This window comes from Drosophila busckii, unplaced genomic scaffold, assembly GCF_011750605.1.
Source record: "Drosophila busckii strain San Diego stock center, stock number 13000-0081.31 unplaced genomic scaffold, ASM1175060v1 chrUn_01, whole genome shotgun sequence".
Classification (NCBI taxonomy): Eukaryota; Metazoa; Arthropoda; class Insecta; order Diptera; family Drosophilidae; genus Drosophila; species Drosophila busckii.
Genome location: NW_022872717.1, coordinates 145,635 through 160,952, shown reverse-complemented (window position 1 = coordinate 160,952; position 15,318 = coordinate 145,635). Strand labels below are relative to the sequence as shown.

At 36.1% G+C, this 15,318-nt stretch overlaps 1 protein-coding gene across 2 annotated transcripts; it reads left to right on the top strand.

The window, feature by feature from the left end:
• Nucleotides 1-5,158: 5,158 nt before the first annotated feature.
• On the top strand, nt 5,159-14,614 carry LOC108600728 (protein numb). Of its 2 annotated transcripts, none has more exons than XM_017988469.2 (4): nt 5,159-5,501; nt 12,444-12,841; nt 13,023-13,271; nt 13,345-14,614. In XM_017988469.2, the coding sequence occupies exons 2-4, from the start codon at nt 12,761-12,763 to the stop codon at nt 14,602-14,604; spliced, it is 1,590 nt and encodes a 529-aa protein (XP_017843958.2). In that variant the 5' UTR covers nt 5,159-5,501; nt 12,444-12,760; the 3' UTR covers nt 14,605-14,614. The 2 variants fall into 2 exon arrangements, with proteins under 2 accessions (XP_017843958.2, XP_017843956.2); XM_017988467.2 differs by having other exon boundaries at nt 13,017-13,271.
• Nucleotides 14,615-15,318: the final 704 nt, after the last annotated feature.

Below are 15,318 nucleotides of genomic sequence, written 5' to 3'. Positions count from 1 at the left end.
ATAAAAATGTATAATGTTTCATTAAGCTTTGCACACACAATTCAATATACATCCGGTTTTTATGTCAATGAAAATAGTCGTTGCAAGGTGTGCTGACGAAGCACTTCAAGTGCAATTGAAATGCCGCAACAAAGACAACCACAACAACTTTTGTGACTATTCTGTGCGTTGGCCAAGGAAATACGCCAGTCAATAGATAATGAGACCACTATAGATGATGAAGAGATTATGCGTGTGTCTGTATGTCTGAATGTGATTAAGTGCTTGGTATTGTGGGTGTAGTTGTTAGTCACTTTTAAAGTCATTATATATTCACTGACAAGCCCACATAAAACAATTGGCAGTTGACACCCAAATGTTATTGATACGCGTTGGCCTAATCTATGTTTACATTTAAGCAACACAATGCCTATAAAAGTTGACTAGCTTAATAATTCAACTTTTAATAAAGACAAAGAGCATTGATAAAAAAAGATATAAGTCGTAGAAGTGGACATTTGTGTTACAATTTTGCTCGTCATTATACATAAAGTCCAGTTGTCTCTATTGGTAACAGTTATATAAAAGAATTTAATAAATTATGCACATGATTATGATTAACAATTAATAGAAAAAGTAAGCTTTGTTGCGGCTTACTGTAAATGTGAGTGTGTGTTTTTGTTTTTCTCGGCCTAACTAAATATGCTCTAATAAGTCAGGTAATAATGTTTAAAATTTAGAAATCAGTACAAATTTATAGATAATAATTGAAATAAATTTAAACATTTAAATAAATTTAAGGGAATTTTTAGTATACTTAAAGTATGCGTTCAACGTATATTTCGAATTGGGTAGTTTGTTGTTGTATTAAATTGTCCCTGGTAGTTATGCAATGAAAATTTTAGTAATTTTTGGTACACTCTAAAAGCAGTGCCGACTTTTCGGAATGTTTTAAAAAGAGTAATTTCTTTTCATACACTTTGACTGTATGTATCAGGGAGAAGGGGCGTGGCAGACACAAAAAGTATATATCAGTATATATATAGCAGGACAAACTGAGTCGATATAGCCATGTTCGTCTGTCCGTTCTTCCGCCGGTCCGTCCGTCCGTCTGTATATATGAGCGACTGTTTCTGCTCAGAAAGAGCTAGAGCAACCAAATGTTGTATGCTCCTATACCCAAATCCGAAAGCTTTTATTATTATTATTATTATTATGCGCTTTATCATGTTTTTGACCGATGCCAAATTCAGAACGATCAGGTAAATAACTTAGGAATTATTTATATTTAAATTTTCAATATAGACTGCGGGGTGCGCTTGCTGACGTGCCATAGAGTCTAGCTGTTGACGAACTTAACGTTTTATAAACACACGCTGACTAAGAACTTTTAGTTTTTGAAAAATTAGCTTTTTACGTTTATTTATGAATAAACTTCAAATAATAATAAGTATGGTGTGAGAACTTGGAACTGTTATAGCAACAGATAACACAAAGTTTTTGGCGAAGTAAGACATGCCGTGAAAATTCGTTCCACTCTCAGTTCTAATTAAAGTAAATAATTAAATATGGTAGCAAACCATAAGAACATAAAATAACCTTACATGCCTATATTATAAATATATTTTTTGGTTCTTTAGCAAGGATGTTTTCTACTTTATAACTTTTAGTAGAAATTCAAAAATCGAAATTTAAATTATTTTCACAATATTACTGTAATTGAATTGAAAACAATAGAACATATAAAGATGGTTACAGTTAATAACGTATTAGTTTTTTTATTCGCATTATAAGCGATAATTGTTTTTAATTGAGTTTCAGCCAGGCGCATGCACTTGAAGTATTCACACGCATTAAAACATCTAACAATTGATGTTTTTTTTTTGCGAAACTGATGAGGGGTGGCGGTTAGATGTCCGAGTCGTTACAACCCTTATTTAATTTATCAGCACTGAGCGCGGAAAGTGTTATGCCTAAAACTGTACGACAATCAGCAAATAAAAAATAGGATAGATTATAAATTAAAGCGGTTACACAAAGTGTTTGATAGTTTTTAAGTTCTGGATTCAATTACAAAATTTTTAACATTTTATTTTTTGTATTAAAAGCAAGCACCGTTTAAATTGGGTACAATCAACTTTTTGATATACTTGGACTAGGGGATCGCAGAAGCTGTAGCGTCAGCATCGCTTTTTAATTTGATGGCTGAAGAACTACATTAAGTATTAATATATTTTTTTGAGGAGGAGGAATTAGATTTTTTCAATTAAAAGCTAAAAAGGAGCATCTATAACAAATTTATTGTCTCTAGCACTTATAGTTTCTTAGTCTTTGTTTCTCATGCAGACGAACAAACAGATTGCGAATTTTAATTTATGGGGTCGTAGATACCACGTTGAAAGGCATTGATACAACTTCATTATACATATATATTATACACATGTGTGTATGTATATGGTATAATATGGTATGGTATGTATATTAGTTAATTTCAAAGTGTATCCCAAACTTTACTACGAACAATTTTTTATGCGTTCCTGTTTAAATTTTAAATAATAAGGATGTAAAACGATAATTAGAGTTTGTCCTGACTGACTGGTGATATTGATAGTGCTCAAAAAGAACATTTTTTGAAACGAGGTGGAAATACAACTAGAATTTGTCTCCCAGATTTCAAATTCGATAACAAGAAATTTATCGCTTACGTATTCACTCACACTCATGGCATGTGAGCACGAGACTAACGATGTCTTATGAGTCATAGCCGTAATGACTGTGGGAATTATTATTTACAACTGTCGCGATTTAGGTGTAAGCTTTCTACGAGCAGTGCAAGGCGAAGTGCATTGCTCTTAGTTTTCATATTAACGCTTAAGAGAATAAACTACTTTAGGGCATTGCCAGTTGGAAATTTTTGCTTTTCTAAACAGTTTCTCTTTTTTCAGATCGCGGCGGTGAAACTTCATGATTTAAGGTAAGTCATAAAAAAACTCTTAAAAATTTACATTAAAAGAGAAACAAGTGCCAATATTATCGAACAATCTGCTACAACTATCTACTTATGGTGACCCAACAAATAATTTAAATACTTTTTTACTTGAATTTTTTATTTGCTATTTACAATAATGTTTAATTTTAAGACTGACCCATGCTCCAATATGACTCATGGTTAAACTTTATTTTTGTTATTATGGAGATGACATAATTGTGGTTTATTTGTTACAGTTATATATCTTGCACATTTTGATTGAATTTCTGATAAGTTGCTATGTGAGTTTTGTCTAGCAATAGCTGACAGACAATGAATGTTTGTTGCTAATGACATTTCACTTGTGGCTTTTCGTTTGCTGGCAATCTTGCTGTGTTTATCTATTGTGTATCCCGTAGGTGAGCTTTTAAAAGGAATTCATACATACATGTATACATATAAATACGTATTCTTTGACTTTGAATAAACATTCTGAACCTGACGACTCGCTTGTTTAGTTCACAATTGCTAATGTACATACATACATACCTATTCACAGGTATATATCGCACGATATTGGGTGCGATCAATGCTAACCAAGAATGTGACTTCATTTTCAATTTACTTATTTGTTACATATTTATGCTGTTTACCTATCAAGCTTCCTGTTCTATGTTTGTACAGACTAAAATGCATTTTAATTATAAGCTTTTGTTTATGCCTTTCATTAAACAGCTGAGTAAAATTTTATCCAAGTTCCAATGCTGAGCACTCTTAAATTTACTCTTATTTTTTCTATCTTTCCCTACAGTTTTATCCTGCTCTTTATTCCCTCTTTAATATCAACGACCTTGTCTTACTGCTTTGTTCAGTAGCTCGATCGATCATGCACAGTTGAATTTTGGGTGGAGAAATAACAATGTACATAGATCGATAAGTGTAATTGTTGTCAGTTTTAATGGGAAATCAGCCTTTAGTAAAATACCTACACACAAATGTATGTGTGCTCATACATACATACACACATGCATACATATAAAATTAGCTTAACGACGATTGTTGTTTGTACTTACATACATACATGCATATATATACATATGTATATACTGTGAAACAACTCTCTTGATATTGCTCTTATAACAGAATTATTCTAGTGTGTGTTAAACACGTTACACGAGTGTGTATGGTATAAATATTAAATAGCAGCTTGCAGGCCGACCAAAGATGGGTTTATGTACACTACATTGATAATCCAGGCACTGGGTATTCTCAACTAACATTACCAGCAGCTGCTGATCCATGAGAAGCGCATGTGAATTTGTGTATGCCAAAGCTCATTTGACTTCATAAAATCAACAAGCTGCAGAAACGCGGCGCAACTTTATCGTCAGTGTCAAACAAACTCATGTGTTCTCTGGGTAATATACGATTTTGGTAGCAGCAGCACAATAGAATTCAGAAAACCACGCACGCACACAGATACATTAAAAGAGCGCAACGCATACGTATGTTTGTATGTTTGTATGTATGTATCTATGTACGTATGTAGGTGCATATGGTGTGCTCGCATCGAGGTAAACACGGGCTGAGTTGAATCTCCCTTGCTCCGTACAGCTGTCCTCAAGAGTCGCGCTCTCTCTCTCTCTCTCTCTCTCTCTCTCGCTCATAATCGTTCTGTCTCTCCCTCTCTTTTTGCTCACTGGTAGCCCAGTAGGGCCAATGTCCATTACGGGATCGGATACTTCCACTATGTCGAAAGTAGTCGAGCACAATTTAAATAGTTGGTAATAAGTTGGTAATATTGGTGCGTGTCACCCTATATGTCTTGGTAATAATAACGAAATGCAATCAACAGCTTAAAATATAAACTAGCAACTCTCGTGAAATAAGCTTACAAATTGCAGATGATTATGCTCAATAATTTGTATACTTTATATCTAGATCTTATTATTAAAATGACGTAATGTATTACATTGAAATTAAATCAGTTTTAATACGACATGACAGTCTTATTCTTCACTTTAGTTTGAGTATTATCTGACTATAAAAAATTATTAAAAGTAAGCTGTTACATATTTCCGCAGACGTCCACATTGTTGCTATTTCTTTCTTACCTGTGCGCCACTGGGTATTTTATCCTCTCTTTTGACGACTGGCTGGAATTGAGTTTTGAGACCGTCGCTACTGAGCCAGTACAGTAGAGCAATTTGAGCCGTTGTATCGAACAAACCGCCGCGGTAATCGCGTCGCTCGCAGCCCGCTAGTTTGCCAATATTCGTCAGTCTGCGGAGAGTCCATTCGTGCTCTCATGTTTTCCAATGTCCGCCTAAACTTCTAAATCAAATCAGGGGGGTTACAATATTTTTTTATTGTTACGGCTAGTCTTATATCGCGCACTGCAATTCGATCACATTCTCTTTCGGTGAACAGGATTCCGATTTGAAAGTGTTGGTAATACAGTGATTGCAACTTATTTTGGATATAACACATAATCAATCAATGAGCGAATTATGGATTGTAATAATCCCAAAGGATAAATGTGAAGATGCCATCAGTAAGTACTCCTCAAAACGAGTCTTTGCAACAAAATATCAGTCTTAAACTAAAATTTGTTACAAGCATTAAATCTGCAAGCCTAAAACTACCTAAGAAATTGTTTTTAGTGTATAAATTCTCTACTCAGTACTGAAACCAGTTTTGAATGCCGTGTTTTATTTTGCATACAATTCTTTTGGAATCCGTTTTCACTTTTGTTGTCTTTTTAAGCACGAAACTTATTTTAATTTTGTTATACTTACATATCATTTAAGATTTTTGGTATGCTGGTTCTTTATTAACTTTTCTAAGCAATGAGGTTGTAGGCTATAGTGCAATTGAAGTGAATTGATTTAAAGTTTCTCATGTTGTATGTACAATGTATGTAAATACATACATACATATGTACATATGTAATTGGCAAAATTCTTGTTTTTATAAGCTGTTTGAAAAGCCTGTTTCGGCCTGTGCTTATAACTTTGTCTTATTACTATTATTAATCCACTGATTCACTGCATAAAAATAGAAAGGAAATTCCGTGAAACCCTGTTGGACCGATTCCAAGCAAGTCTTAGCACAAGTCTACGTTAAAAACAAAATTACGTTATATGTAGTTGCTTGCTTAATTCACCGAAAGCAGAGCAAGAGTAGCGCTCCGACAGAGTCATCTTAAGATGGAGCCAGTCGCGATTCTAAGAATGCAGTTTGATATAATCGAAAGGGGCAAGTGAGAAAAGTGGGGTCGGAGGTCCAAGCTGAAACAGGTTTTAACAATTCAAAACAGCCACAAACAGTTGTTTGCTGTTTTTTGTTGTTGTTGTCCTTTAATACTTGACTATAGCACAATATGTCTTTGCTTGGATAATTTATGTATCAAATCAAAATCCAAGTCTAACAAATCAACAATTTTAGTCACACACACACAGTCAGAATTCAATGAATCATTTTAATACCATATGTACATACTGTAAATTATTCAGACTTGTGGTTGTCAGGTGAGAGAGTTTTAGTGAGCAATTGTTTGTTTAAAAATTTGCGAGTAAATATGTATGTTTATACTTTAAAGCATCAACTCGCTAATAATGGCGTTTTTATTAGATGTACTGTTGTTATACACAAGTGCATACTGTTCTTGATTTACAATGACTTGTAACTTTAGTTATTACAGAGACTTGCCAAGGCTTCAAACTAAGATTAAACTCGGTAGTGTCACAAGTGTGTTCCTGCTACATAGATTTGCATAACTTTAAAGTACCCTGATTCCTGTTTTATCGTACTTCCCACAAATCCCACACTCAGGTGTGTGTTATAATAACAGGAGTTAAGCTGTTGCTGTTTATTTTCAATAACTTATTATACGACCAAACATAAAGCAAGCGTAAGTAGCGCGGGTAATGGGGTGTTTTGTGATATTTTGGTTAAAGTCACAATTTGGCTAAAAGAATATATGAAAACCAGACTTGTGTTGTCGTTCGACTCGAAAAATCTGTTTGCCGATGTCAGCGCATAATTTGTAAATGCATTTAGTTAAATTTACATACATACACATATGCATAAAATACATATTCTGTCAAGATCAGCAGTTCTTGTTTTGATTTAAATTAACTATTTGAATAGAGTTATTAATGATGTGTATTTATCACTTTTCATAGAAGCAATTAAATAAAACCTCCCTTAGAAAATTACACTTCGCTATGCAAATATTGAAAGATATGCATTCAAATCATTTCATTTCTAGCCATAAGCTTTTATCACTGGCGAGTCACAGATTGAGCGATTAGATTAACACGCAAACCAGTTGCTTTTTAGGTTTAGGTTATTGCAGCGCCTTAAAATGGAGACGTCTGTATATATGTACATACATAAATATGATTATGTCATTTGTGATAGACACAATGAGATTTTTAAAAAGCATTAAATTCGAGAGCCTGCTGATGGGACTACAAAATACACTTCCACCTTGTTCAAAACAACTGTCTTCAAGTCGCTGGGACAGCTGCTTCAATCCTCCTGCGTACCTGCGGTGTGTGGCAAATTAAATGGCTGGTCGAGAGCACAACATGTGTTTGATTCTGGGGCTTGGTAGTAACACGTGCGACATGCAAACAAATACATATGTGTTTACATATGTACATATAATGTATATATTACGTACATACAATATGTATGCATGTGTTGGAGCTTGCCTCTGAATCTACTCAAAACAAGATTTGAAGCACTGGCAGATGCAACCAAATTCCTTGTGTGGTGAACGTAGTTTTGTTTTTTTATATTTATTTTTCGCTTGACTATGCACTCCTGCGGATCGTATAGTGTGCAGGCAGGACATCTTGCATTCACAGGCTCTTTAAACTTCCTGTTTTGTTTTAAGGGACCATAATCAATCCAAAAGTAGGGAATATCATACTGTACTCCAATTAGTCATTTTTTGTACATCCGATGAATCATATTTCACAATCTAGTGTATTATGACTTAAAAATATTTGTTGTTTCTAAAATATATTTGCAAGGATTACTGCTTGACTTAAAAAAACAATAGAATTAACAACAGATGCTCCTCGCAGTTAATAGTATACAAGGAAGTTATTTTCTCACACCTCATGCTCCTACTCCCTCTGCCGGCCTGATATACGGCCAATTGTCAGCTAATAGTTAATAATTTCAGCAGTAGAAAACGCATTGCAAGGGCTGCCTGCATCGCGCTGGGTGCACTGGAATGTCTGCAGTGCATACACAGCCACAGCCCCTAGCGCAACCCCTACTGCTTTACTCCTGTTTCTCCTTAGTCTTGGTAGTTAAGGGTGCGCTTTTCGCAGGGCGTGTGAACATCTATGCATGTTGGGACGCACCAGAATATACTTGCGTTTCTAATATACATACTTCGCCCATCGAATTGCTTGGTGATATTTGTGAATATTTAACTTAAAAAAGTTATACCAGTAAATATTTTGAATTCTATCGAAAGCTCAAAACACAATTTTTATTAGCGATGAATTACTCAGATTGTTGCACATAATTAGAGAAAACTTTTGCCACCTATTAAATGCCGCGATAAACGGTCTAGGATGTATTCATCTATAGAAAACACAAAATAAATGCAATATGCACATACTTGACAATAATTTTTTATGAAAAAATTCCCACGACCACCAACACAAATAGCTTGCATAAAAATTACAAATTCCGACACCGCGACAACCAACCCTCTTTCTAAGCAAATAGAACCGGCTAGCCATATCGAAGGACGACAGTTAGGATATAGTGCCAGCTTTGGTGGTTGATTGACGCCATACACTTATACCTCCCGTCCTGAGTTAGCTAGAGCGTCGACAAAATAAAGGGCGGCATAGTTATAATTGTATGAATATTAAGTTCTCGAAGAAGACCCAATTGAAGGGAAAAAGAAAGGAAGCCATTAAATTTTTATCCTTTACTCACAGCTCCATGCTGAACGTGAGACGAAGCGTGTGAACTCTCAAATGCCTTCTGGAAGCAACAAGCTTTACCTAAATGCTTTTGAAGCAGTTTAGTGCGCGCATGATTTCCGAAATACATATATTACGTTTTGGATTTTAGAAGTGCAACAAGTAGCGATGTGACTCTTGGCAAGTGTATCGGCATACTTTTGGCGTCAGTTTCATAGCCGTTATGTAATCAATTATCTCTTCATACATACATATACTAGTCTGAGCATCAAAAGTTTAGTGTCATTAACTGGTCGCCAATGTGCGCATATGGGGTTAATTGCTTAATGCCGTCAAAATCACACACACACATTAAGATATATGTACATATACATGGATACAGAAAATGGCATTTTGCGGCACGTTAATTTACAGTTTGTTAGTAATTTTATTATGTCATATGTTATAGTTCAGAACTATATAATTTTTTAATTTGTATTAATTACGCATAAGAATGGTTTGTATTGGTATTGATCTTCTTAAAATTTCGTATGCCCCGGATAAGTTTTATTTGATTGTATAATAAAACAGGAACAGTATTGAATATCTCAACAAATGAAGACATTTAATGTTATTATCTTAACAGTAATAAATTTGTCAACATTTCGTCCATTTTTGTACTTATAATGCGAAGTACATATAAATATACCTATTGTTGCAAAAGGGCATTTAGACTTTTCTCTTAGTCGAATGAAAACTGTTCGTTTGTTATTTGTTGAATGAACCTCTTTTAAGATACTAAAAGCTCCTCTCTTTCTCTCTCTCTCTCCTTCTCTTTTATAACGTCCTGCGAGCGTTGAGTTATATTAGTGTCCCTATGAAATCATATTTAGTTTCAGTTTGTGACTTAGTAGTTATTTTAAATAACACTCAAAGTTCAATGAGTCATGCCATTTAGGCTTTCGCTCATCTATTTTCACTTACATATGAATGTATGTACTTATATTCTAGTAGGCCTCTGAACGTACAAATATCGGAGGAGCAACATGTGTCGAGCCTTATCTAAATCTCACGCTTTGCACCTTTCTACTTCTACTTTATATGACCCTAATTCCAGACCTCCAAAAATGTTGTCTTCTTTCCAAACAAATCAACAAAGAAAAATGCAGTTACGCAGCATCTCAAGCTCACAGAGTGCGTCAAAAGTCAATGCCTTTCGCTGTCTGTTTATAGCGATACATTTTGTTAGGTGCATTTTAGAAAAAACCGGTTTTGAAATATTTACAGTTAAAGCAAACACAAGAAGGCGACGAATTCTGCGTATACAATAATATGTACGAACATACATACATAACATATGTACATACATATGCATATACATCAGCATTTCACAAATATTTGGCTATCGTATCTTTGAACCCTGATTCAAATGATTCTGTAGATCAGAATTTCATGAGCTAAGATAGCTAAATCGTTAAAAACTAAATTAAAGAGAAATAATTGTCAACTTGGATTACAATTTTAAATTCAGAATATGCAACGTAAATAAAGAAATAAAACACATAATGGTTTCTTAACACTTTAAAAATATTGTTATGCAATTTGCAAAACGGCAGAAGAAGTAAATAATTCTTCTAACATCCTGTGCAATGTGTCAATAACTTAAATACAAAGGTTGTAGTACTTGATCATTTTAAAATTGTTCGATAGCTTTTAAAAAATATGATAATGTCGGACTTATCGAAAATTTCTGGGCATTTTAATTTTCCTTAATTTTTGAACTTATCGGTATATTTTTGATTTATCGATTTTTTACTTTTCGATAATTTATTAACTTTTTGATAAATTACTCTAGCTCTTATTAGTCCTGCTGTACAGCGATCACCCATTAGCCAGGACATACTCTTCTATATATGCATATAGATTTCAAATTGATCTTAACATAATCCATAATATACGTTTCAGTTCAAGTAAGACTCCGAAATTCATTTTAAACTTAGCTATGAAAAATTAGATTAGAAATTTTCAAATAAATTATCATCCCTTACCATCACTTTTTTTTACAAATTAACAATTTCCCCACCTAATCAAAAGTTATGCTTGTAGTATTGCCTGTATATTTTACATATCTTAAAATCCAAAAATCATACCTTTTGAGTCGCTGATATCGGTCGATGTTATTGTATCTGCAAAAAGAAGAAAATAGAGGACAATAATCTTTTTAAATTGAATTCTAAAAATAATTTTTATATTTATATTTATATTTAAAAAGTGTTTTTTGTATATAATGTACATTTTTTTTGGTAAGCTCATTGATAAAGTTAACATCTCAGCTATAACTTAACTTTCTTATTAATCTTAGAGACGGGATTATGTTAAGATCAAATAATGAAATGCAAATTTGTCTGTTTTTGTGGCCATAATAGTGTAAATATCGTATTCTTTTTTATTTTTCATACGTATCCAATAATTTTTTATTTTGGTAATTAAAATTAACGTTAATATTAAAAAGGCATAGTATTTCAAATAAACAGAATACTTCACTCAGTAAAAATTATCCCTTCTAAAAATTAAACAAACAACACAAGCATTATAATTTCTCAAATGGAATAATATACAAATGTGCATATATTTTTAAGAGTTTTTAATTGAAGCTTTTACCAAAAATTTGGGAATGTAAAATGTAGGCACATATGTACATATGTATGCTTTTATAGCTACATTCATGGTAGAAAAAAATGAGTAATTCTCCTTGTCGTACATATTCTTTGACTTTGGAGAATCAATTCTAGAAGTAAACTTGTATTCCTATTTTCAAATATTTTTTTTGTTGGTTAGGTAGTCTGCTCTTAAGCGTACTCTGGCGTATCATCCAACAGACATACATATGCATGTATGTATGTACGTACACATGTATAGTTTACCGCATTATGGGACATGTGATAAAGTCACAAAAACGTCAGCGTATGTCGCCGCATCGCAAAGAAAACAAAAGCCTCGCAAAGAATAAATAAATAAAACGGTAACGCAAATGCAAACAATATACCGTGCACAGAATACAAAAACAACAAATATTAAAGTAAAAAATATAATTAAATACATATGTGTAAGCAATTACGTGAGACAGGCAAGCGTGCGCTACGATAAGCCAACTTTGTGGACGTCGTCGGCAATTTTCGCTCTGTCTATATCTAAGTTAATCTCATGTACATAGTATGTCTGGCCAGTTGTGCAATACTGTTTGAGAGAGCTGGTTACCGTTAAATTTTACTCAAATTTCCAACCATTCCAATCATCGATTAAAGCAGCTGTTGCTTATTACACTTGATGTCTTTCTCAATTTAGGGGGCGTATTCGCGTGCCCGAGGCTTTAGGCTTTTTTTCATGAATCATGATCAGAATAATAATAAAATCAATGAGTGTTCATGGGCCTGATTGTGAGTTCGTGTATTCCTATCAGAAATGTCAAGCTGCTGCCAATATGATAGTGTACATATTAGATAGTATTAGTATAAACTAAACGACATACAACATTTACTTACGCTTCGCTTTCACAGTGGACAGACATATACATCACATGAGAGGCCAGTGGCAAGTCATCAATTAATTTAATCAAAATCTATAACTCAAATTCAATGAAGAAATAAATTTGCGCGCGCAACAAGCCAATAAATAGATCAATAAAATAGAATACAATCAAAATAAATACAATAGTCTAAGCCCAATAAAAACTGCCACTGCTCTGAAACCATCCGGCAACGCTAAACCAAACTGTTTGAAATTTTAACGGTTATTGTCAACGTTTTACTCAAGCCAAGAGACACATAAGCCAAGCGAGAGCGAGAGACGAAGAAACTCACACAGACCGCACATCATGGGAAACTCCTCGTCACACACGCACGAACCACTCGAGCGTGGCTTCACACGCGGAAAATTCGGTGACGTCAAAAATGGGGTAGGTTACTAAAATGTTATACTACCCGACATTCGATTGAAGTCGTTGAAGGGTTGATCGCGAAGCTTGTGCACTTGTTTCTCTTTTTCCTATGCGCATACAGATTGTACGATGATTATTAATTAATAATTTATTTATATTCACTTGCCCACTCCCCCTTCTACTATTCTAAAAGAAACAGAAGTCAGCTTCGTTTCGCTTTAGAGAAAAGACACCCAAGAGGATGGACCAGCTGCGGCGTTCGATCCGCGACTCGTTTCGCCTTCACAAGAGTCGTGTACCTGAGTCCTCAAAGCCCCATCAGTGGCAAGCCGACGAGGTGGCCGTTCGTTCCGCCACATGCTCCTTTGCGGTCAAGTACTTGGGCTGCGTAGAAGTGGATGAGTCAAGAGGTGCGCACGTCTGTGAGGAGGCTCTCAAGGTGTTAATGGTATGTATAGTTCTTCAGTTTGTCCAAGACAAACTGCTTTATTCAGTTTAACTCAATTTTCCAATCTCAACAGAAATCACGGCGTCGTCGAGTCCGTGGGGTATTGCACATCAGCGGAAATGGGTTGCGCGTGGTGGATGATGAGACAAAGGATTTGATTGTAGACCAGACCATCGAGAAGGTGAGCTACTGCGCGCCGGATAAAGATGAAAAACGGGGCTTTAGTTACATCTGTCGCGATGGCACCACACGCCGCTGGATGTGCCACGGCTTCCTCGCCAGGAAAGATTTGGGGGAGCGCCTTTCGCATGCCGTTGGCTGTGCCTTTGACGAGTGCCTGAAGCTCAAGCAGAGCCGCGATAAGGAGGGCGTCAGTATGGCCTTCGATCTCAAGACCTCAACCTTCACGCGACATGGCTCCTTCCGACAGCAGACGCTAACTGAGCGACTGCCATTGGCTCCCAATGAGCGAAGCGTCGATGGTGCTGCTGCCGGAGTAGGTGCAAGCGGCGTTCTGCCAGGTCCACCAGCTGCTACGGTAAAGCCGTTTAATCCGTTTGCCATCGAGAGGCCACATGCCACACCCAACATGTTGGAGAGGCAAAGCTCCTTTCGGTTGAGCACTATTGGAAGCCAGTCACCGTTCAAGCGGCAGATGTCGCTCCGTGTCAACGATCTTCCGTCCAACGCAGATAGACAGAAGGCCTTCCTAGCCGCTGCCTCTGCGCATCCACATGCCCTCCACACACCGTTACGTAGCGTGTCGCCCATTGCAGAGGTTTCGCCAGCAAAGACGAGTCACATGGAGTCAGCTAGCGTTGCTGCTGACAGCGTCAGTCAGCTGTGCCAGGAGCTCAGCCAGGGCTTGTCGCTGCTCACACAGACGGACGCACTGCTGGCGGCCGCTGATGACCTTAATTTTAACAACAATCGCAGCATCAATCAGAACATAATTGCTGCCAAGCATCAGCAATGTGGCAATGGCAGTGTAGGTGGAAGCAACAGCATCACGCCGACTGCTCAAATACCACCTCGCGTAGCGACTATTCAACCGGCTCCGGCGTTAGGGCAGTCACCTTTGCGTTCCGAGCAGGAAGTTGAAACCTCGGAACTGCCGAATGCCGAGCAATGGTTGGGTCAGGTGGTGCGAAGCACTTCTCCGGCTGTGCTACCTAAGAGGCCGAGCTACCTAGGTAACGTAGGACGCGCTCAGACAATGACTGTGACTGGGTCGGGTGCTGGCTCAAATGATGCTGATCCGTTTGACGCCGAGTGGGCGGCTAATGTGGCAGCTGCGAAAAAACTGTCTCCGGATCTTCCAGTACGGCAGTAGCAAGCAGTAGCACAGCGATGGCCCAGCACGACAACACCGGAGACAGTAGGCCGCCACCTAACTTTTTTTTATGGTGTTACTTCAAAGCCGAATATTAGGCAATGAGGCTGGTTGCACAGTACGATACATAAAAGATGAAAGATAAAAGACAAATGAAATATATTTAAAGATATCACTGAATGATTCCGGTTACTTAACGCAGACAAAGCAAACGTTAAATTAACATATACATACAGACTCAGATACTTACATATTTGCTATAAATAGGAACATATATTAACGAATAAATTTAATCTAATACAATTAGGTAAAACAAAATATATACATATGTTATAGGTACCTTGCATATGCACAATTTTGATCGCTTCGTGGAGAGCGCACACATTTGCATGCCTAGCACTGACACTCCATACACCTTACATGCTATGGGCCTAACGATTGACCAAATTACCTAGCTATGTATTTTAATCTTTATCCCTGCCTTGAACCCCCATATACTATTTTAGACCACATGCATATGTAAATACATGTACACTAAACAATTGTATGTATGTATACCGAAGATTGTACGTATGCATGCATTTTTATTCGCCTTCCACAACCTGTTCAATTTAATAGTCGTAAATTTAATTCTATAACATATACATACTTAAATACATATAGTATATGTAAATATTTACGACAAATGTTTCGTTACTTTGACTTATTAAATCG

Excerpts from the sequence above, each read along its gene's own strand:
- LOC108600728 (XM_017988467.2), top strand. The coding sequence starts at position 12,761 with ATGGGAAACTCCTCGTCACACACGCACGAACCACTCGAGCGTGGCTTC. Across the intron at positions 12,842-13,016 it reads TCGGTGACGTCAAAAATGGG|AAACAGAAGTCAGCTTCGTT; the intron begins GTAGGTTACTAA and ends CTATTCTAAAAG. Across the intron at positions 13,272-13,344 it reads AGGCTCTCAAGGTGTTAATG|AAATCACGGCGTCGTCGAGT; the intron begins GTATGTATAGTT and ends CAATCTCAACAG.